The following is a 25,050-nucleotide window of genomic DNA, read 5'->3' as shown; positions in this document are numbered from 1 at the left end:
ATGAAAAACGAACGTTTTTAATGTGTTTTAAGCCTGTTCGAGTTCAGTGACGACGTTAACGGTCATTAAAACCGAATCAACATTTTGTGCGTGAACGTCAGTAAATGCACAAACTCCCACATTTGAGATTTAACAATAAGTTATCAAAGCAAGTTACTTTGGTTAAAAAAAAAAAAAAAAATATGGACATTAACACGTTTATTGCTCAGAAACGCGTCTTTATTTACAGACCAAGTCACTGACGTCAAAACAAAATGGAGCAAAGTGTGACTGAAGGCCTGATAGGTATTGTAACTAATCTAAACTAACGCTTTATTTGACAGCCACAATTTTAATAGTTAATAGCGACAGCCTGCAGTTATTAATTATTTACGAGCTACTTAGGAAGCTAACAATTAGCTTACTGTCATGCTTTGTCTCTTCCATCTCTATCAGCTTGTATCTTCTCGTCTTCATCTTCATATGATTCCCAAAGTCTTCTGTACGTCCTACAAGCGTGTTTGTTTTCGCCGCCAGCAACTTTCTCTTAAAAACTGCACAGCAGTAAACACACGAAGTTCGCCATTGTTTATGTTGTGTCGCATATAAAACGACGTCACTGCAGTCCTGCTCTGCTGACCCCGCCCACGGTTGAAGAAGTACTATTTGCAGTAGAAAAGCTCGCGCTTGGAACCAACGCGAGTAGAGCGAGTAGCACTGGTACTTTGTAGTGGAAAAGTGGCTTTTGATGAATCTGTTGTGCGCAGCAGTCAGTGCGTGCGGGGAGAGAAAAAAAAGCATTGAGTATCGATTATTTTACACGAGGATCGTTCAATATCAATACCAGCATTGGTATCGATATTATCGATATTAGGATCAATCGCCCCACCTCTACTCACAACATGAGAAAGCAGAAGGAAGCTAGACAATGTGGTGATGAGGGAATGTTCTGACGGCATTCTTCACGGCAACCAAGCAATCAAATCCAGAATGCAAGAATTGGAAGTCCAGAAATTGGAAATTAAGCTACATGGAACGAATGCAGAAGAAAGTCAAAGTGAAAGCTCCAAAGAAAGTCTCACATGGGAGAGAATTAGCAGATAGGAGACAGAGAATAATAATAATACTGTGACATATCAGTCTGCACCTGGGTATCAATACACGTAATCTTCCAATAGTTTGTCAGTTTGCTGAGTGCTGCAGTACACAGTAGAGGCATCGTAACAAACAACAAAACGAGGCCGTGCACGGTGGCAAACAAAGGTCATTTGTGTTGTAATTGTTTCCAAAAGCCTGAGAAGCATTCCTCACGACGGCTTGCAGAAGAAAAGAAAGTGTGTGTGTTGTGTGGGATATTCAGTCACACCTCTTTATCAGCGTGCGCAGACACTCCCGCGTGCTGCCGACACACAAAGAGGTCACAGTCAACCATTGTTGGTGCAAAGACGGAGGGTCAACAAGAGGCACAAACCACGAGGCAGCGGCCTGCAGCGGCTGGCATTAGCTAGCACCACGCGCACGCACAGTGTTGAATCATTATTCCATCCAACTGTACTTTGACCTGCAGTTACACTGTGAAAGCACACGACACAACATAGGTGTGTATGAAACTAACATGTCCTGGCTATTAAAAAAAAAAAAAAAGTTAGAATATGATGACGTGTGTTTGTAGTCTGACTGAAATACCAGTGTTATGGAACTTCTGATTCATCTTCTGAAGGGATCCTCTGAGCTCGTTCTGGCAGATCACTGCATTTCTGTGCTACATATGCATATAATTACACATACCTCCTACTCAACACATTGTTTACATGATCCTCTAAAACACTCCCTCTAAATTGGGCGGGCTATTTAAGATGCAGCCATTTCCCAGCTGCCCCTCTGACTGTCACGCTGTGATATCACACTGCTGTTTTGCCCCGCCCCCACTCCTGCATCCACATTGGGTTCCACTGGGGTGGGGGGTTGTGATGAATGGACCCCAATCCAACAAGCTACAGTAAGTACATTTATGTTGCTGTTGCAATAAATGCTCTTCTACATAAATGACTAAAATGCATGTCAGGCTTAAGTTTGGCTGTAAATGTGAGTGTGGAATACAAAGTAATCACAGTTTACCTGGTTAATTAGTTACAATTCTACTTTATCTTCAGTGCAATCACAGCACACACCTCAGCCAAAATCCAACAGTCCTCTGTTTATGTCTCTGATGACATTTTCCTTTAATCTCGCTTTTTTTAAATCCTGCCTTTAGGTTGTAATGGCTGAACTTTGATCTTGAACACTCATTTTTTTAGTGGTACCTTTGAGCCCTATTGCTGATCTTTGATCTTGATTAATCCATTTTTAGCCAGACTTTAGATTCTAACAGGTGAGCTTTGATCCTAATCACAAATTTTTGCTGCTGACCTTTGATGATGATTGCTGATCTTTGATCCTGACTATTCATTTTCATCTTGCCCTTCGAACCTAATTGCTGAATGTTCATCCTGATTATTAATTTTGGTCCAGATCTGAGCTCCTAATTGCTCAACGTTGAGCCACATTTTTTTATGATGTTTACCTGAGATCCTAGTAGCTGAGCTTTGATCCCAATCAGTAATTTTTGATTGTAACCTTTAATCCTTATTGCTTAACACTGATCCTATTTATTCATTTTTTTAGTCCTGAGCTTTGATCATAGTAATTGCTGAACCTTGATCCTGATCACTAATTTTGATTCTAATCTTAGGTCCTGCTGAACTTTGATCCTCATTAATCATTTTGATCCTATATTCAGTCATGATTGTATAACTTTAAATCTGATCTTTGATTTTGTTTGCTGTCCTTTGACCCTGTTTTCATTGCCTTTTGTCCATCTGGATTGCAATTGTTAGACGTCAGGATCGATGCCACCCAGTTACTTTGATCCTGCAAAGAAACACCAAGGAATATGTCTAACATGTAATAAGAAATGCTGATGTTTTAGAACAATAAATAACAATAAGCACAGTTTATATTTGAAGGGCAACACTGAGGTAAAGATTATTACCTACAACAAAGTTGTTTTTGTTTCAAAAAGACATGAACATATCCCAATGACATTTCATGAAGAGCTAATGCTTGGGTCAAAGAATAGGTGATTAAAGTTTGGCATGAATCTGAAACAAGGAATGGCTAATCCTGAATCACTCTGCCCTCTCGTTCAGTTTCAACTTGATTAAATGAGGTAAATCAAAAGGTAAGGATCAATATTTACATCCTGCCTTTAATGCATTAATCAAGATCAAAGAAACACAGACAAATGAACATATACTCAACAAAAATATAAACGCAACACTTTTGGTTTTGCTCCCATTTTGTATGAGATGAACTCAAAGATCTAAAACTTTTTCCACATACACAATATCACCATTTCCTCAAATATTGTTCACAACCAGTCTAAATCTGTGATAGTGAGCACTTCTCCTTTGCTGAGATAATCCATCCCACCTCACAGGTGTGCCATATCAAGATGCTGATTAGACACCATGATTAGTGCACAGGTGTGCCTTAGACTGCCCACAATAAAAGGCCACTCTGAAAGGTGCAGTTTTATTACACAGCACAATGCCACAGATGTCGCAAGATTTGAGGGAGCGTGCAGTTGGCATGCTGACAGCAGGAATGTCAACCAGAGCTGTTGCTCGTGTATTGACATGTTCATGTCTCTACCATAAGCCGTCTCCAAAGGGTCTTTCAGAGAATTTGGCAGTACATCCAACCAGCCTCACAACCGCAGACCACGTGTAACCACACCAGCCCAGGACCTCCACATCCAGCATGTTCACCTCCAAGATCGTCTGAGACCAGCCACTCAGACAGCTGCTGAAACAATCGGTTTGCATACCCAAAGAATGTCTGTACAAACTGTCAGAAACCGTCTCAGGGAAGCTCATCTGCATGCTCGTCGTCCTCATCGGGGTCTCGACCTGACTCCAGTTCGTCGTCGTAAACCGACTTGAGTGGGCAAATGCTCACATTCGCTGGCGTTTGGCACATTGGAGAGGTGTTCTCTTCCGGATGATGCGAAGGAGATGTGTTGCACTGCATGAGGCAAATGGTGGTCACACCAGATACTGACTGGTATCCCCCCCCAATAAAACAAAACTGCACCTTTCAGAGTGGCCTTTTATTGTGGGCAGTCTAAGGCACACCTGTGCACTAATCATGGTGTCTAATCAGCATCTTGGTATGGCACACCTGTGAGGTGGGATGGATTATCTCAGCAAAGGAGAAGTGCTCACTATCACAGATTTCGACTGGTTTGTGAACAATATTTGAGGGAAATGGTGATATTGTGTATGTGGAAAAAAGTTTTAGATCTTTGAGTTCATCTCATACAAAATGGGAGCAAAACCAAAAGTGTTGCATTTATATTTTTGTTGAGTATATATGTTGTGTGTTGGGGGGTTTGGCTGGATGTTTTTGTGTTGTTTTCTTTTCTTTGCTCTCCAGGTGGTATGCACACTGGTGTTTGTCTGTGGAGAAGGTGCTGGCAGAAGAATCCTTCACCCTCATCAACATTATTGGCTGCACTTGTAGAGGATGTCCACGTGCAGGCCTAATGACTCGCAGCACCTGTGGATGATGCTCACGTGCAGACTTAAGGACTTTCAGCTGATGCAGATAATTAGATGGCGTTCTGCATTTAAGCCATGAGTGGTTCAAGTAGAATTGCCGGGAACTCGACCTTGTGACGTTCATTTGTGAGACGCTGAGGACCGCGCCTGGGTTTGACACATCGTGCCTGTGGAGGACGACGGGTGAGGGACACATGCTGTCAGCACACATCAGAGGTGATTGTCTGAATAAGTGTTAATAGTAATTTGGTATTTTGTTACGCAGTATATTTGAACATTGATGAGAATTGTGCAGCTCGCTTCTCACGGCCGTGGCGTGCGGACTGATGATCCTCCACCTGTTGTGAGAAGCTGCTCATTTACATAAAGCTCAAAGTCAGACCTGAATGTGTTGCTGATAGTGTGTGCCTTTGAAGGATATTAGTTGTAGCTGTTGCCTTACCTCACCTCTTCTATCCTTCACAGAGTCAGTTTGTCGTGTCCACCTGGGGGGTGTTTGGCAGTGAATTTGAGTCCAGAAGCGCCGGGCTTCGATCCCTTTGGGTGCTGGAGAGCGCGCCGTCCTTCACTCCGCCAGACAAGCTATATATTATGTTGTACACAATTATTGCACAGAAAGGGAAATAAATGTTTTGTTTTTGGAACCGCTTTCTGGTTATTTAGCGCTGGGTTCAGTCAGACGCAGGTCCGTTCCTCAACCCGCGGCGGCACACAACAATATATGTGAACATTTGGGCTTCTGACAAATTAAAATTTAAAACAGGTTTTCAGTTCTTCAGATTTGCTTGTCTGGATTAAAATTTGTACAGTTAAACAATGAAAAAATATTTTCTACAACATGACAAACTTCATTTTCGAAATATGAAAGTCAAAATCATGAAATGCAGCAATGGGTACTTAGTCAACTGTATATTATACGATTATTCTGTCTGGAGAAGGCAAGTCTCAAAAGGTGGATGAGCATGAAAGGAGCAGACTGCTGAGTGAAGCCACCACGACCTCCGGGAAAGTGTTCTAGTCTTCTGTGGTCGTGATTAGAGAAACTGCACAATGTGCAGGTTTTGTCTACTTTAGCAGCAGTTTTGCAGTTTCATGGTGGAGCAGAGAAGACACAAGGCAGATAAAACTTAATTGGAGGACACTTTGCATAACTGGACCCAGTTTCTATCGTGAAACCTCACAAAGTTGTATTTATAGAACTGATTAAACAGTATTCTACTTAAACTTGAGGCTAATCAATTACTTGTTGGTAAATACTTTAAGTGCATGGGGACATTTAACAGGCACTCAGCTCATCATGAGGAGTTAAAGTCTAATTTAATGGCATCTAAGCTATATATTCTACATCTAAAATTTACTGTTTCTGCCCACATCAAAGGCTCCTCCCAGTGATGTCATAAAGACCATATCATCATACCTGTAGTTTGACTCAAGAAGTATGACCTTTAAAATACAATTTTCTATAATCAGTTCTATTTTTTTCTGCCAGATTGGTTCCATTTCCAACAGCTAGTTACAGTAGCAGTCAAATGTTTAGACAGAACTTCCCATCCTCCAAGTACACACATGCTTCGATTGGAGCATCTGAACCAGATCCGGAAACCATTTCAGTTACCTCCTTTTGAACATAAAGAGTTCTACTGTGAGCTCCTCCCGACTCCTGCTGAGGTTGGAATCATCACCTCCTCATTGATGTAGGAGTAAGATTGAGATGTGTGATCAGGATCAGTAGCATTCCATAAGATCTCCCAATAACTAAACAAGGAAACTCAGAAAAGTGTAATTTTCCAAGCTTTCATTTTCATTGTGATGGGTCTAGCTTTGATCTCCTTTTGACCATTCTTTGATCCCAATCACTGACCTTTGATCCAGAACTCTTCTGCAACATTTTTTGATCCTGAACCTTTGATTTCTTCTCTAACAGCCTTTGATTCTGATTGCTGTCTGTTAAACCTGTTCACTTGTCTTCTCTCATGAACCTTTTGTCTCTTCTGTACAATTTTTTGATCCTGATCAATATTCTTTGATCCTAGACCTTTGACCTAATGTCATCCTCATCACTGACATTTGATCTTGATCATTTATCTTTGATCCTGAACCCTCTTGTCTACCACACACACACACACGTGTTATGTATGTATAATTGCTATGACCATGTATGACATTAAATTTGTATGTGGTGGATCAAAGCACTTTTTTGTGTGTTTGCTTTTTTACTTTGCCACTGTAAGAGTCGCTCGGCGTATTTAAAGGCTGAAGCAGATTTTCTGAAACAAGATATAAAAGAATGTTTATTTCCAAACACTGTAGATCCCTTTTCTTCTTGTGGACAAACAGGACTTGACAAATCAAACACACAACACACCATTAAAAAATAACCCTCCTCCAACATCCCCACACTAAATAACGCAGTGATTGGCTACCTGTGAGGTACGGCGTGGTGACGATGCGTCACTCCACTGAGCTCTTAGCAGCAGAACTGACAGGAAGAACCGACTGAATCCAGAAGAGGTCAAAAGATATTTAAAAAAAACTGTCTCAACAGTTGGTCACTAATCTCAAAAATATTCCTTTTATGATTTGTAACTTCACCCAAACTGAATGTGTTGAGCTTCACAGTGTTTAAGTAGAAACATAAAATGTCAGCCCTGCACTCGTTCCTTCAGTCTCTGCTTGATGTCTAATTCCTGTTTTGGAGCATCAGGACAAGGTTCTAGACCTCATGGGAAGGTGTCAGCAGCATTATATTACACTGCCGACGCCTGTGACGATATCGTGCCTTATTAATCATTGATGTGGTCACCGGTGCTGCGTTCACTGCACTGGGGATTAAGTTTACCGCAATGAGCCCGGCGACATAATTTAAGGTCATGACTAAATAATGTGCAGAATTCAGTGGAACATACATCACACAAAGGGACGATTTAAACTGTAGACGCATAACATAGTGCAATAAAGGGCAAGTTCACCTTTTTTTTTTTTAAACTTTAGTCATGTATTGATTGTTTGAAATCAAGACTGAACTTTGAAAAAAATAATTTCCCCCACAAACTACTGAAAAGGACGGAACACACTGGATCAGTAAGTCTTGCAGCACATCTCTAAATCACTCTCACTCTTTTTCCCCCTCTGATACTTAAAATTGGCCGAGTGGAGTTCTAACGTGTTTTTTGCATTTCGGGAATATTTACAACATCCATTGCTGGTCATATTATAAAATTTCTATTGGGACTTTGTGTAAAATTCTAGCTTGTGTAATAGTAAAGAAGTGTAGCTTCTGCCTTTGGCTATGCAGCTGTGCAACAATTACAAAGCAGGTGTCATACGTTATTTCTAAGCAGCAACTTCAGATGTTGAAAAAAAACAAAATGCAGAAGTGCCAAAACCTGGCTCTTGAGGCCATTCAAAGAACTGCAGGTAACAAAAAAAAAAAAAAGTTTTCACCTCTGTAGTTGGTTTTCCTCATTCATGACAACTGTACAGAAGGGGGGAATTTTTGTATACCTCATTAGTTTAAAGACTTTTTAGGCCATGAAGTTACGAATAATTAGGGGCATGGTCACGTTGAGTAAGACCTGGTGTGCTAGGTCCAGTGCTCCGTTAGCAATGGTTGCTAGCTGTTGTGGATGTGACTGGGTTTGTCCTTTCTGAGGACAAATAATTGAAATAAGAAGACTGTGCTCCAGTATTTCTGCAGAGTGAAATTTTAGTGCGATTTAATATGCAGGTTAGTGCCATTAGCGGTAATTAGCAGGTACTGCTAGCTTAATTTTGTTAGCTACAGTCATTGTATAGCCATTATAGAGACAACAGACCAGTCATCATTTTAAAAACCCACACTCAGGTCCTGATAAAAATTATCACCCAATCTGCAAAAATATCCATTCATTATCCAAATTCAGGTGACCTAGCCTATTAGCCTTAGCATATATACATACATATATATGGCTATTTTGTTGACAACTTTGAGCGTATGCTGGATCTTTATAACTCCCGATGCGTCTTCCCCATACTGTTTTCTTGCAAATTAATCAATCATTAAAAGACGATTAGAGCTCAGAGGCTTGGCTGCCAACAGTGTTATCCTTAAAATCTTTGATGGTCACAGATGCTGACAGAAATGTGGGATGATCTTGCATGAACATATAACTTTAAAGTGATGCTGATCCCTCACAATGGCAGTGGACAATCTGCTGGTTTATATGTTACCCAGGAAAAAAGCTGCACGTTCTCTGAAGAACACAAAATAAATCACAGATTGATTCCTGTCACCCTGTCGCTCCGTGCACATATCAGGAATTTTGCTCCAAATTAACTTGAAGGGACATCACATTAAAAAAGCTTTAAGAAGAACAGATGGTGTCGCTGGATTCTGCTCAAAATTCACATTAAAAAAATGTTTTAGTGGAGTCCTGAGGGAGAAAAAGGTCACAGGTCAGAGGTGAGTGAACAGCTGTTTCCGCCTGAGGCGTCCATAACCAACAGGAGAGGAGGTCTTCTGTCCCATCACAGTGGGTCAAATTTTATGTTCTCTTGCACTTGTCCTCTGCTGTTCTTTGCAGGCAGAGACAGAGAGATGGAAAGAGAAAACATAAATTGTGCAGCAGCACTGGTGGCCTTTAGTTCGTCCGGAGTTGGTAATCTACAAAAAAAGAAAAAAGCAGAGCATTAACACACAGCTTTCATTTCCTGAACACCGGGTGGCACACTGCACGGCATATTAAAATTTGCAACATCCGCTCTCGGATTAATATTTAATGGATTTAGATTCAGACTGAAAAGGATCAAATCAAAGCCATATCCAATTTAGAATCACTGTGATTTAAAAAACAGTCATGTTTTCTATATCATACTAATCAATCATTTTGATGCTGTTAATTTAACATTTATCTTGATCTCTGATCCTGACCAATGATCATGACCTAAAGTTTAATCCTGAATTTTTCCGTAATTATTGTATGGCCTTGCCTTACAATATAAAGCGCCTTTGGGCAACTGTTTATTGTGATTTGGCGCTATATAAATAAAAATTGATTTGATTTGAATACTGATCTTTGATCCTCATAGCTGAACTTTGATCCTGATCACTGACCTTTGATCATGGGTTTTGAGATTTTATCGTAATTACTGTTATTAATCCTTAGAGCTGAACACTGACCCTGATCACTGACCTTTGATAATGAGTTTTGACATTTTATATTAAATACTGTTCTTTGATCCTCACAGCTAAACCTTGATCCTGATTACTGTCCTTTGATCATGAATTTTGTACTTTCATACTCATTTTTGATCTTTGATGCTTAGCAGCCAGTCTGCTCTGTGTAAGCCTGATCCCGTCAGGTCTCAGAAGCCAAGCAGAGTGGATCCTGGTTAGTACTTGGATGAGAGACTTCTTTGGCGAGACCAGGAGGCTGCGTTTGTTTCTCAAAGTAAAACTGGAGCTGTGTCAGGAAGAGCATCCAGCATACAATTTGTGCCAAATCTCAATGCAGAGCTGTACTCGCTCTGCTGTGGTGAGGCCTCTACTGGTGGTTGGCTCTCACTGCGGTATTGTATCACTTCCTGTTCCGGAGCACAGCGGTGTTTTGCTGTATCTGTTAGCTGTTTAATCTGCGCAGTTAGATTGATCTAGCTAACTAGATAACGATTTGTTTCACAGTGTAATCTTCACGTGCCTTAACTAAAGCACTCCCTCTGCTGAATCACCTCTAAATTATTTACACATTATTCACTTTGTGTGTTTTTAGGAATCCGCTAGCTTAGCGCAGCTACTAGCTCTTAGCCGGTTTAGCATGGCGGCTTCTCCTGTCTCTCCTGCACTTTTCTGCTCTGGGTGTGAAATGTTTAGTTATTCCTCGGCCTCCTTTAGCAGTAATGGTACTTGTAATAAAATTGGAGACTCGGCTCCACACCGTGGAAATTTCTACAGCTAGCCAGGCCCCTGTAGTCAGTGCGGACCAAGGTAGCTTAGCCACCGTTAGTTTCCCTCTGGCAGATCCCGAGCAGCCGGGAAAGCAGGCCGACTGGGTGACTGTGAGGAGGAAGCGTAGTTCTAAACAGAAGCCCCGTGTACACCGCCAACCCGTTCACATTTCTAACCGTTTTTCCCCACTCGACGACACACCCGCCGAGGATCAAACTCTGGTTATTGGTGACTCGGTTTTGAGAAATGTGAAGTTAGCGACACCAGCAACCATAGTCAATTGTCTTCCGGGGGCCAGAGCAGGTGACATTGAAGGAAATTTGAAACTGCTGGCTAAGGCTAAGCGTAAATTTGGTAAGATTGTAATTCACGTCGGCAGTAATGACACCCGGTTACGCCAATCGGAGGTCACTAAAATTAACACTGAATCGGTGTGTAACTTTGCAAAAACAATGTCGGACTCTGTAGTTTTCTCTGGGCCCCTCCCCAATTGCAAATGCAGCTTCTCTCCCCCTGCCATCCCCTCATTACCCCATCCCCGTAGAGATGGTGCCTGCTCCCAGACCACCAATAACCAGCAAAAATCTATTTAAGCATAAAAATTCAAAAAGAAAAAATAATATAGCACCTTCAACTGCACCACAGACTAAAACAGTTAAATGTGGTCTATTAAACATTAGGTCTCTCTCTTCTAAGTCCCTGTTAGTAAATGATATAATAATTGATCAACATATTGATTTATTCTGCCTTACAGAAACCTGGTTACAGCAGGATGAATATGTTAGTTTAAATGAGTCAACACCCCCGAGTCACACTAACTGCCAGAATGCTCGTAGCACGGGCCGAGGCGGAGGATTAGCAGCAATCTTCCATTCCAGCTTATTAATTAATCAAAAACCCAGACAGAGCTTTAATTCATTTGAAAGTTTGACTCTTAGTCTTGTCCATCCAAATTGGAAGTCCCAAAAACCAGTTTTATTTGTTATTATCTATCGTCCACCTGGTCGTTACTGTGAGTTTCTCTGTGAATTTTCAGACCTTTTGTCTGACTTAGTGCTTAGCTCAGATAAGATAATTATAGTGGGCGATTTTAACATCCACACAGATGCTGAGAATGACAGCCTCAACACTGCATTTAATCTATTATTAGACTCTATTGGCTTTGCTCAAAATGTAAATGAGTCCACCCACCACTTTAATCATATCTTAGATCTTGTTCTGACTTATGGTATGGAAATTGAAGATGTTGTGGATCGAGTGGCCCATGGTGGCGGTGGGGTTATTCACAGATAGTCCAAACTATACCTTTTTGGAATCTTTATGATCAGACAAATAATATGGAATATCTTTCAATATGACTGGAGCATTTTTAAATTCTGACCCCTGTGTAATACTTCAACTGACCCCTTCTTGGCCGCCTATCGAAAGTTCACGTGGGTACCAGCATTTTTAAAAGAGTAATGTCTAAGGAGTATGTATGCCAAATTGGTGCTTGTATCACCATTTGAAGTATTTTTTTCAGTTATCCGCCTGCACTAAGGAGCAGCTTACATTAGCATCAGGCAATGATACGCTATTGCTGCTGCGTATCAACTGCATACCGTTAGAAAATTAACACCATCACTTAGCGAGCTGCAAAAGTTTAAAGCTGAAGAAGTGAGGCTCTTCTTGGTCCTCCTGCCTTTGTATTAGTGACGACTGACTATATTGCAGGTAGGTTGATTTGATTGTTAAAAACATTTACAGCCTTTTTACGATTTTATCTTCGATCAGTGTGAGTAAAAAACACGTTGCAGTATCCTGGATGTAGAATCACAAGCCTCAGTCGAGCAGGCAACTCAGAATTCCCTCCTCGGCTCCCTGCCTGATTGTTTGTTAGATTCCCCGAGGCCGTAGTTCACAGTGATAAAGGAAGGCGTTGGATATGATAAATGTTATAAAGCTGGTTCACTCAAAGGCCATGGACTGAACAGTGGTGCAGAAAGATCCTGACATTGATTTCATAAGAAAAACCCTCACAAAAACCTCACGGATTTGGCCGTGAATCTTAAATTTAAAAGGCAGAAAATGAAATACAAAAAATGATTCTACAATGATGATTTATCAATGTTCAGCACGGTAAAGCTTCAAGCAGGAACATGAGTGCTGATCTAGAGTCCTGTTCCAGCACCTCATCCAACCACAGAACCTGGGGATAAGTGAGTGAGTGAGTGAGTGATCCATCACAAACTGTGTATAACTCAAAAACAATCAATACTGTCAACTTGTAAACCATCAAATTAAAAAAAGAAAATCTGGTTCACGATAGTGGACCCGATCAATCAGAAGAGTAACTGTATAATATATCACAGATGTGTCTGCCACCTGCTGGAGGCTTAGCGGAAGCACTTACCTTCACAGCAGCATCATCTTAGTTACAGATGGTTCGTGAATGTTTGATAAATTTACGATAATTACAAACGGCTGAGGCTGAAACTCACACATAGCTGCTTGTCGCTTCACCCCGGCTAAATCTATCAAGCCAGCAACCACCAATGCTCACTTAAATACAGGATGAAACATGCAACAAGGACAATAGGAAAGTAAAATCAGAATTAAAGAACGGGAAGAACACATGGGAGAAACTCTGCATCACCACTGAAAGTTAGTGAAGGAAAACTGCTCTGAAACTTGCTCTGTATCAGAAGCAGGGATCGGAAACAGAACCTTAATACATCCCTAAGTGAGGCAAAATAAATTAATGCTTGGAAATATTTACCACCTCTGGTGCCAAACTTTTTATTTATTTATATTTCAAGGCTGCAGCCAGCACATCTCTTGGTTGATTTATAATGGTGGCAGAAATTCTTGATGAAATACCTGAATTAAGAAGTATCACAGAGCCCAACAGCTGAATTATCTCCCCTTGAGATGTTTGACATGAAGATGATTTTATCTTCATATGGTGCACAAACACAGTGTGAAGCTTCAATGAAATCCACCAACTGATTTAGGAGGAGTTGTGCTTACAAGACCAATGGACCGATGGGGGTGTAAAAGACTACAGTTACGTCTGCGTTTCGATTCTCACCTCCACTTTGTGTGATGTAGCGTACCCATGGTAACGCCTGGTAGCCACTCTTCTCTATGATCTTCAGATAGCGGACCTAGGGAGCAGAATCATAATAGGCATCTTATGAAACTTCACACATTATGAGAGTTTTAAAATCGGTGTGGTTGAGTGTGTTCCTGGTCGCTCATGCAGGAGAACATGAAGCACCTGTGTTTACTCCTACTCAGAACACAAGTGGCTTTCAATGCCCGTAACAACAGCAGTTCTGGGGAGTGAAGAGTGACCCTGGAACAACAAACTCGGCTCACGCAAACTGCTGCATTCAGTACTGTGGTTGGTGCAACAGAAACGTTTAAATTCTAAAATGATTTCAACCATGTTGCATGGATCCCAAACAGTTTTATTAAATCATTAATTTCTGGTAGTAAGTACAGTCAGATCCATAAGTATGTGTTGACGCAGGAATACTGTAGTAGCTTCATGTTTAATGCAAGTGTTTGATACATACTAGGGATGGGACAGCTAGTTGTAAAAGTCGACCACAACTAGCTAACATCCGACAAGTCGACTTTTTTTTTTTTAATCAGTGAACCTTTCAAAGAATAGACCTGCTGGAGCTGCCCCACTCCCTTCACTCAATGAAGAAAGTGTGTGACCTTGGCAGGTGAATTAGTCAGCTCAAACGGGCAGTCTACCCACTACAGACTACCTGCTCTCCATCAAGTAATGTGGAAAAAGAGAAGGGCTGTGAATACTTTCTGGGTGCACCGTACATCACTGTACACCAAAAGGTCTTTTCAAGTCCTTCCCCAAAACACAAACTACAACTGAAAATAATTCCAGTGAAGAAGACAAGAGACCCAACAAACTCAACTGTAACTGTGGTGTAGGAGAATAACGAGGCTGCTCTGGACCGTAACATTTTCTGGTTGTTAGAAGAGAAACTGACTCTGTAGTTAATGAAGAATGAACGTCTGTAGAACAGGTGTGAATAAAATTACCTGAATCCTGATACAGTGAAATATGGGATCTCAAAGTTAACTGTGATGGGTCGCTTTGCCTCCAGCTCGTCGCTCTCCACGCTGGGCAGCCCGAAGTGCGCCCGCATCATGTACTCCTTCCCACCCTACACATACACAAACACAAAGTTCTTACTGGAGCTGGTAAACCGGAGACCCCCAAACAGAAGGGGACACAAATTCATTGATTCATAATTCATTTCATACAGTAGCAACATACTACAAGGAAAATAATCATCATCTTGCACGTGCTCCCGTCTCCATCCCACACTGTCCTCTGCATCCTCCTGCCTCACATCCACCACCTGCATGTCCTCCCTCAGGACACCAATCAACCTCCTTTTAGGCCTCCCTCTTCTCCTTCTGCCTGGTGGCTCCATCCTCAGCATCCTTCTCCCGATATACCCTGGGTTCCTCCTCTGCACATGTCCAGACCATCGCAGTCTCACCTCTCTGACTTCGTCTCCAAACCGTCCCACCTGAGCTGTCCCTCTGATATGTTCATTCCTAATCTTGTCCACCCTCATCACTAAAAGAAAGTCTCAGCACCTCCAGCTCTGCCTCCTGTCTTTCTGTTAGTGCCACCATCTCTAAGTAGTACAACATAGCTGGTCTCACTACTGTCTTCTAAACAGTCGTTTCACTCTTGCAGATATCCTTTTGTTACCTTTCTCCACTCACTCCACCCTGCCTGCATTCTCCTCCTCACCTCTCTACCACGCTCTCTATTCGTTTGGACACTTGACACCAAGTGTTTAAACTCATTTACCTTCACTGCTTCTACTCCTTGAAACCACACTATTCCACCCTTTCATTCACACACATGTACTCTGTCTTACTCAGACTGACTTTCATTCCCCTTCTCTCCAGAGCATATTTTCATCTCTCCAGGCTAATCTCAATCTGTTCACTACGCTCACTACAGATCACAGTGTCATCTGCAAACATCATAATCCACAGAGACTCCTGTCTGATCTCATCCATCAACCTGTCCATCACCACTGTAAACAAGAAAGGGTTCAGAGCCAATCCTTAATGTAATCCCACCTCCACCTTACTACACATCTTACCATTGTCACACTGTCCTTGTACATGTCCTGCACCACCCTCACATACTTCTCTGCCACTCCAGAAGTCCTCAGACAATATTGCAACAAATCCACAAACACACAATGCAACTCCTTCTGACCTTCTCTATACTTCTCCATCAGCACTCTCAGAGCAAATATTGCATCTGTATTGCAATCTCTCCTAAACATTTCATGCCTCCACTGGTATGTCACCTGGACCATCTCCCTTTCCACTCTTCACCCTTATGAATCGGTTGTACTTCCTGATTTATCATCCAGCCTCATGCTTATCTATAGAGATATCTGTTACCATCCCCGAACATGACAAAAAACTAAGATGTTAAGATAAACTAATGCCAGTGTTCTCCAAAGTATTCCAGAAAGGGCCAAGAGGGTGCAGGTTTTCCTTGCAGCCACTGACTCCAGCAGGTGGTTTCACTGATGAACTTATCACATCTGTTCAAAGTGATGTTAATCAGTGAAATCAAGGAAAACCTGCACCCTCTTGGCCCTTGCTGGAATACTTTGGACACCACTGAACTAAGTTCTTCTTTTTTCTTAAAATTTCAAAATAAATGTTTCTGAGAGTAAAGGATTGACACGGCAACCACATGGCAGCTATTACTGCACGCTGAAGTGAATTAGTACAGCATGTTTCACATGGTCTGATGTATTTTAGAACATTTTTGTAAACTTTGTGTTGTTGGGGAAGTTCTCTTGGCCGTTTGGTTTTCCATTCCTTTATCATAAGGTAGTGTGTGTCCTTAAATGTTGATCTTAGGTGTTATTTGAAATATGCTTTTTTTTGCAGTAATGTGTATTTGTACAGTGTTGAAAAGTTTGGCAGTAACACCAAAAACTGTCCTCTGGAATTATATACAGCCGGAAGAACAATACAACTCAAGTAACAGCAATTTACATCTGCTTTGACAGGTGTAAGGTGTAATAAATTACTGAGGAGCTATCACAATGTGGTGCATAAAAGGAACATCACCTGAATGAATTGTTGCTTAACGTTTTCTTTTGCTACACTGATCATTCTGTGTGAGCATGAAGCTTGTAAAAAATAAAATAAAAGACTGGCACAATAAAGAAATCACATTTCTATGTGTTCTGAACATTCAGGGCTGCTGCGGAATAGCTGTACCACTTGATTTTTACTGCAAGGACAAGCTGATGTGTCACCTTTGAGAAACGGATAGTGAGAGAACAAGATAAGGATGAAAATGTGCAGTTACTTGATGCAGCACACTCACAGGGAAAGACTTGATGTTCCACTGCACGGCGTTCTTCTCTGGCACCCACTTGGCACTGCCTGTGCTGGTCTTGAACTTCGGTGTGTCAGCGTCGCTGGGCACCGGAATCATAATGGACACATTGTTGGCGGTGGAGCGGCTCTTAAACTGACTCCGGGCCTGTAGAACATGACAAGGAAGAGAGGACCAAACTTTTACGAGTAAGATCATTCAAATCCTCATTCAGATCCAGGAAGTCATCGTATGCAGAACTTGCATTTTGCCACTGGTTGTTTTGAGCTTGTATTGCCTTCACGAGGCTTTGTGTTTGCAGGATGCAGGACTACTTTGTGTCCCTAGAGTGAACAAAAAGTCTGTGGGGCATAGAGCTTTCTCTTATCGTGCCCGTGTTCTGTGGAATGATCTCCCTGCGTCAATAAAACAGTCAGATTCTGTGGAGAGTTTCAAGTCCAAACTTAAGACACACTTGTTTTAACAGACAGACCACATCAGTGGATAAGTGACAGGAAGTTTTATATACCTTCTTGTGCTCAGAGTTCTCAGAATAGACCAATTTGTGTTCAAAAGATTAAATAAATAATAAAAAGTGTCAAGTGGTAACAAGGCTTTCTATTATTGTTCTCCTTTTATGTGGAACAGTCTGCCCACTGAGGAAAAAAAAAAAAACAGTCTCATTCCACTGTGTTCTACAAATCCAGCTGTAGTGCATCACTGGCTTGTCTTAGTTATTAGTCACATCACCCACTTTGAAGGATTCAGTCTCTGCAAACTCTAAATTTAGGTCGTGTTAACAGAGTATGGTATTAGTAGTAATAACAACAACACTACTACTACTACAAGAACATCATGATAAACAAATAAAACAATGCTAAAATACCCTCGTTCTTTATAAATTGCAGTTGTTTAATTATTAAGATCCTGTTGTCTTACATACATTTTGTACATGTTCAATGAAGCCCCTCTATTAATCAGTCAATCAAAAACAATATTTACGTTTTAACAGCGTCTGCAGGAGGCTTTGCGTGTGAGTGTACACGAGCTTTTGACAAAAGCGGAAGTTGCTGTGTACTTGCTCTGGGGGTTGGTAAGGTTAGACCCGGACCCGGCGCCACGAGGGGGCATTTGGGGGTGACGCCCCTTCACGTCATCAACCTCGCCCCCTCGGATGTGAGAGTTATCAAAAATAAAAAAGAAAGAAAAAGAAATACTGAAAATATAGCGCCTAGATTTTTTTTTTTTTTTGTACAATTTTGCGTGCTTTTTTTTTTTTTTTTTTTTTTTACAGCGCATTGTGCTCTGCGTCCTCATCAAGCAGGCCGGTGTTCTGTCAAGATGACAGGACACCTGTTGCGGCACCGCGAAGGGAGAGTACGAGCATTGTGTTCTGCATGTCTGTTTATAAGAATCTTCTCGCACAGAAGAAAAAAAGAGCGCCAACAACTACCCATAACTGTTCTTCACTCGGAAAAAGACACCTGCAGCAAGGTTTGACTTAGTCGAAAAAGCGGCGCCAAGACGAAGAGGCGCGATCAGAGGAACTGTGAAATACTGGTCAGTCACTATAAGAATTTCTTATGTGTCCAACCTCGTAGGTTGATCGTTAAAATTAAATTTGTTAGTTCTAAAAGCCATCATAATTATTTATAGGAAAACATTCTATTTTTATTTCTCAAACAAATGTTTGGGCCTGAAAACAGGTTGGTCTTATTTTTCTACTAAGGTTTGAACTTTGAGAGTGTTTATACACGAGAGAAAAGTGAGAAAATGTTAATGCCTGTTTGAGAAAAGTGTATAAAGTGTGTAGTGAGGGGTTTTACAGCCTTAAAATGTCTATAATTGTAAAAAAAAAAAAAAATAACGCTGACTACTTCGTGGATTTCGCCTATTGCGGGCTATCTTTAGAACGTAACTCCCGCGATAAACGAGGGACCACTGTATATCTACATGAAAGGTTTATCTTTGACCCGTTGTGTGACTGTCATGCCCAATTGCGCTGTGTTTGCGCTTGTGATGGAGGGCTGTATGTGGGGTTAATCTACTGTCTCATGTCGTTTCTCAGATCAGTTGTTGGTTTGGTTTTGTGGTATGTAGGAGGTCACTTGACCGAGGGTCTACACGTTCAAATAATAATTAAAAAAATACTGTCATCACTCTTTACTCTTACTCAGTCAGTCTCTTACAACAGTGTAGCCTAAATACACAAGCTTTCTAGGAGCGCACCCAATTCTTTACGCACGCTCAGAGGCACGTCCCGTCCGGTGCACACTTTTTTTTTGGGGGGGGGGGGGCGACCCCGCCCCCTGTGATAAACTCATCGCCCCCTTTATTTTTTTCTGGCGCCGGGCCTGGTTAGACCTTACTTGTGTGAAGCACCTTGAGGCAACTTGTTGTGATTTGGCATGATATAACTGAAATAAATTGAATTGAAATAAATTTAAATTGAAGTTATGCAAATCAAGGAATATTTAATTTAAACAGTTTGAGAAACAAAAATTATATTAATTTGTTATATTTTACTAATATAATCAGGGACCAGGAGAGGTCGCTCATGGACCACCAGTGTGTGTCCATGGACTGTTTGAGAAAGGCATGTATTCCATGACCTGGAAATGTTCACATAATGTAGCTATTCCCTGGCTTAACTCAAGAAATCTGTAAAAGTGATGATTTCTCTTAACAGTCCTTACATATTACACAAATTTTTTTTTCCAGCTCCACCGTGGTGGTATAGAGGCAAGACAAAATTGTGTCACTGTCCAAATATTCTAGGCTGCACACAAAATAGAAGTGAATGTGGCACAGTGGTTCAGTGTGTGTGTGTCTCTTTACCTTCACCTTGATCTCCACACGGCTGTGCGAGAACTTCTCAATCACGCTCTCAATCCATATGAGAGGCTTCACCTGTCAAAGGTGGACAAGGTCAGAGAGGTGAGCACGGAGCTGAGCTGCATCAGTGAGACAGACAGCGACAGAGAGGTTTGTGGAAGAAACCACGACAAGTTATTACTTCTGACCTCTACTACTGTTATTATTCAGTTATTTCTAATTCTGCAACAACTACCAAAACTGCTACTATTACACAGTTTAACTGACAGGCAGATATGCTTGATGAGATAACCACCAGAACTGCAACATATACTACCACAGTTACTATCAAATGTACACAAGTGCTACAAACCTGACTGATCAATAATCACATTGTTGCACAAATCTTCACCTCAATCCTTTAACAATACAAGAGATTTCATTAGATGTGATTTAAAAAAAAAAACTGAAGAGAAGCAGGGAATCCTCAAGTCAGAAATCAGAGTGGAAGACATTACCTTACCTGCATCTTCTGTGGCATGCATGTGATGGTACATGACTGATCAGTTCACAAAACTGTTGCTGAGATAATAAGTAATGTTTCTGCTTCAATATATCTACTGTACAGTTAGGTCCATAAGTATTTAGGCAGTGTCAGTGTTTGTAATATTGTCTTTGTGCATCACCATAATGGACTGAAACAGAAATCAAGATTCACTTTCAGAACAGAATAGAATAGAATAATTCTTTGTCCACTGAGGTAGAAAATTGTCTTCGGCTCACCAGCACAAAAAAGACAACACTGAAATACAAACATCGCCATACATAAAAACATATAATAAACACAATAAAACAAAAATAAGATATAGTAAAATACAAAGGAATAAAGGAAGAAATAAAATAAAATCTAGTAAGATAAATAAAACAGAAGTAAAGCAGCTCAGGTTTTGTCTGTGGGTTGGTCACTTTGTCGAGTTCATAATGATGACAGCATTTGGTATAAAAGATTTTTTACAAGAACCTTTGGCCAGCGGAGCTCTGTAGCGCATCCCAGACTTCAAGAGCTCAAACTGACAGGACAGAGGATGACAGCTGTCTGCCAGGACTCTCTGAGCTTTCCTCCTCCTCCTGTCTCGCTGACTCGCTTTAATTCAAAGGGTTTAACAAAAATCAGGGTTCCACTCTTTAAACTATAACGCGATGCTAAATACCCTCAGTCGTATGACCATAAAATAAGAAACAGATTGTGGAGTTTTGCCCTCTTAAAACAGGTCAGAGTTAGCCATCTTTGATCTTGTCCAAGGTCTGAGTCCCAAGATTGGTCTCTGTGAATTTGAAGACCCTGGCAGTAACAGGACTGGACTTATGCTGAGCACAGACAGATGGGCGCAAAGTCTTCACCATACCCAAAATCATTTCAGACTTCAGACAACTTTACTAGATAGCCTGTAGTGTTGCAGCCGAGCAGTGAAAAACACTTTTAACAGTTCCACTTGCTCAGCCAAATCCCAATTATGAATTAAGAATATTCCCAATTATGAATTAAGAATATTCACCAGCCTCCGAATCCTTCAGCTTCAACTGCAAGGCACGCATCAGCTCCAAGGTGTCATCCAATTTGCGTCGGAGTTCAAGAGTCAACGCAGTCTGAGAATGCACTGCCTTGCCAACCTCGTTAATCATGACGGACAAGCGAGGGCCCGTGGTTCTTGATGTCACCGTCTTGCCAATTTTCCGGTAGATCAGGGCAGCACATAAGCCAAAAAGTACCAGCCCTGCTGCCATGAGACCAAAAATAAATAAATCCTCGATATCCTCAACAGAGAAAGGCGCCAAGCATGCCACACACCAGGAACTCCAGGAGTCGAGGACATAGCCTGCAGGATACATTCCATCTGGGCAGGCAGGATCCCCTGGTCCTGACCTTCTTGTAGAAAAAATGGTGTCAATAGCGTTCAGTGACCAGCTGATCAATTCCTTGGTTAATCCAATAGTAGTCCAATAGATCCAGAATCCAATATAGTTTTGAGGAATTCACAGTCTGGAGAGAGTAGAGACTTGAAGGTTAAAAGCAGAGAGATAAGGGAGAGTGGAGGAGATGTGACCGCCCTCATTGGAGTCTCAAGCTGAACCTTATGCAGGACATTTACTATAAATTGTTAGTGACATTTAAGGACAGCAGTTGTTCACAAATAGTCATAGAATTTAATGGTACTGTTGAGACATTGAACAACATTTTAATCCCCCCCTTTGGAATGATGTTAAGGTCATCTGTACACTCGCTATACACATACATGCATAGATCTTGTTTTACTCAGCCTACATTTCTCTAGGCTAACCATATGCAGAAACATTGCAATTGCTGTGAGGACCCCATGCAAAAAAGGAAGAAGCCGAAAGAAGTTACTTTTTATATACATACTGACATTTATTGGAGTATTTTAATAACTGATAATTCAATTATATAAAATGACGTAAATATGTTTAGATTTTTACATTTCTGATTTCTGCTGAGAAAGCTAAAAATAAATACCATTAGAGTGCAAATATATGGACCTACATATGCGCACAGTTGCATGCTAATATTTGGCCACACATGGACAAATTATTAATATTTTTATGACATCAAGTAATCATGAAAAACGATTTAGAATTTTTAAATGATGCTTTTAACCACATTTCCCAGACTGTATGTTTGGCCGGTCCTGTTGCCTGGATATTAATATCATATCGTAGTTATTTGTTTTTAGCTTGTTTTAAATATTTTGTATGGCGAAAACTGTTTATTTTACTCTGATATGAAAAAATGATCTCTACATAAGCTATGTATACTGTAAACACGTATGTAAGATTTAATTGATTTAATTTAATTGTACATTTGATGCAGAAGAAGAAATTTAAATCACAAAATGAAACAATTGATATTGATAATGTATCTGTATTTCTGGACTTGCTGTATACTGATGGTGTGTGCGCGTGTGTGTGTGTCCTACTCACCGTGGTATTGAGGCGATACGACATGAGCTCACTCTCGCCATCAGGGGGAATGAAGGAGATGGTGCGGTCATTCTCAAAGCGCGACAGACGGACACACTGATGAAACTTCACGTCTTCCAGCTCCACTGTCTTACTCTTCTCTCCTGATGCAGGAGGATAAACAACACAAGAGCACAAACACAGAAGAACTGAGAGCTTTGCAATCAGCCTTGGGGAAATCAAGGTCAAGGACTGACGACAAACATTCAATCACTCCATTGTTTTACTTTAAAGTGGGCACCGCGCACCACCAAATCCATCTGTCTTGCTCTCGTCCCCCCACTGACGGTGCCACAGGCATACTCCATGTGCAACAGAGACGACATCTGCCAGCTGAACTCAATTTAGCCAATACATCAATTGACACACAGACATCTGCACAATATAACAATATTGTGTTTTCAGCAAATAATGGATTTCACAATGCAGCTACCTCTGAGATATTTTTCCACAAATATGCAATGACGTCAGCACTTGATTTGTTGTCAAAACAGAATAACCTTCTTCCGAAATCAGAACAGCCACTGTGGACATACTCGTACAGGACTGGGTTCCCTGCACTGGTTAGTAAATCCCAGATTGTGTAAGTAGCAACTCAAAAACAGTAGGTACTGCTTATCTTATAACTCTCTAAATTGAAAGTGCACATAATGAGGATGAACTGATAAGTTGGTGGTGAACTCTGATGGACCAGATCAATCAAAAAAGTAACTTTGTTATTGCTATATAATAACCCATAGATGTGTTGCCACCTGCTGGATGGTTAATGAATGCAGGATGGATTATGCATAATTACTAAAGCTCTGACTGCAACGTCATTTTTTTCCTCTGCTTGGTCATTTCAAGTCATTTCAAATGGCAACTTTCTGGCTTTAAGAAACACTATAAGAAATCAAGAAAAAAAAATTGTGGCAGTCAGTAACGGTTACTTTTTTAGACCAAGCAGAGGAAAAAAATATGGAATCACTCAATTCTGAGGAATAAATTATGGAATCACCCTGTAAATTTTCATCCCCAAAACTAACACCTGCATCAAATCAGATCTGCTCGTTAGTCTGCATCTAAAAAGGAGTGATCACACCTTGGAGAGCTGTTGCACCAAGTGGACTGACATGAATCATGGCTCCAACACGAGAGATGTCAATTGAAACAAAGGAGAGGATTATCAAACTCTTAAAAGAGGGTAAATCATCACGCAATGTTGCAAAAGATGTTGGTTGTTCACAGTCAGCTGTGTCTAAACTCTGGACCAAATACAAACAACATGGGAAGGTTGTTAAAGGCAAACATACTGGTAGACCAAGGAAGACATCAAAGCGTCAAGACATGAAACTTAAAGCAATATGTCTCAAAAATCGAAAAATGCACAACAAAACAAATGAGGAACGAATGGGAGGAAACTGGAGTCAACGTCTGTCACCGAACTGTAAGAAACCGCCTAAAGGAAATGTGATTTACATACAGAAAAGCTAAACGAAAGCCATCATTAACACCTAAACAGAAAAAAACAAGGTTACAATGGGCTAAGGAAAAGCAATCGTGGACTGTGGATGACTGGATGAAAGTCATATTCAGTGATGAATCTCGAATCTGCATTGGGCAAGGTGATGATGCTGGAACTTTTGTTTGGTGCCTTTCCAATGAGATTTATAAAGATGACTGCCTGAAGAGAACATGTAAATTTCCACAGTCATTGATGATATGGGGCTGCATGTCAGGTAAAGGCACTGGGGAGATGGCTGTCATTACATCATCAATAAATGCACAAGTTTACGTTGATATTTTGGACAATTGAAAGGATGTTTGGGGATGATGAAATCATTTTTCAAGATGATAATGCATCTTGCCATAGAGCAAAAACTGTGAAAACATTCCTTGCAAAAAGACACATAGGGTCAATGTCATGGCACAGGGTCAATGTCAACGAGCACATGTGATTTGATGCAGGTGTTAGTTTTGGGGATGAAAATTTACAGGGTGATTCCATAATTTTTTCCTCAGAATTGAGTGATTCCATATTTTTTTCCTCTGCTTGGTCTAAAAAAGTAACAGTTACTGACTGCCACAATCTTTTTTCTTGATTTCTTATAGTGTTTCTTAAAGCCAGAAAGTTGCCATTTGAAATGACTTTAGTTTTGTGTCATGTCTGTGATCTGCTTTTTTTCTACAAAATTAAACAACTGAATGAACATCCTCCGAGGCCCGTGATTCCATAATTTTTGCCAGGGGTTGTATTCCAGAACACAGACCTTTGCAACATCTGTTTTGTAACATTGTTCTGGAGTTTGTATCAAAAAGATGTACTATTT

At 40.8% G+C, this 25,050-nt stretch overlaps 1 protein-coding gene across 2 annotated transcripts in view; it reads right to left on the bottom strand.

Annotated features, from left to right (window-relative positions):
• The window catches only part of ap1m3 (adaptor related protein complex 1 subunit mu 3), an 87,845-nt gene that overhangs the window by 19,837 nt on the left and 42,958 nt on the right, over positions 1-25,050 (bottom strand). Inside the window, exons 7-12 of one of the 2 annotated variants that reach the window (XR_004562978.1) lie at positions 22,703-22,845; positions 19,730-19,801; positions 16,901-17,059; positions 14,557-14,681; positions 13,574-13,649; positions 6,854-9,222 (exon numbers count right to left, since the gene is read on the bottom strand). Coding sequence is in view for 1 of the 2 variants with exons in the window: in XM_034179528.1 (XP_034035419.1) it covers positions 16,901-17,059; positions 19,730-19,801; positions 22,703-22,845 (374 nt within the window). In the remaining variant the exon portion in view is untranslated. Of the gene's footprint in view, positions 1-6,853; positions 9,223-13,573; positions 13,650-14,556; positions 14,682-16,900; positions 17,060-19,729; positions 19,802-22,702; positions 22,846-25,050 lie in introns of those variants that run through there. The other variant, XM_034179528.1, reaches the window with a different exon arrangement.

This window comes from Thalassophryne amazonica, chromosome 10 (assembly GCF_902500255.1).
Source record: "Thalassophryne amazonica chromosome 10, fThaAma1.1, whole genome shotgun sequence".
Taxonomy (NCBI): domain Eukaryota; kingdom Metazoa; phylum Chordata; class Actinopteri; order Batrachoidiformes; family Batrachoididae; genus Thalassophryne; species Thalassophryne amazonica.
This window is presented reverse-complemented; position numbering and strand designations above follow the sequence as displayed.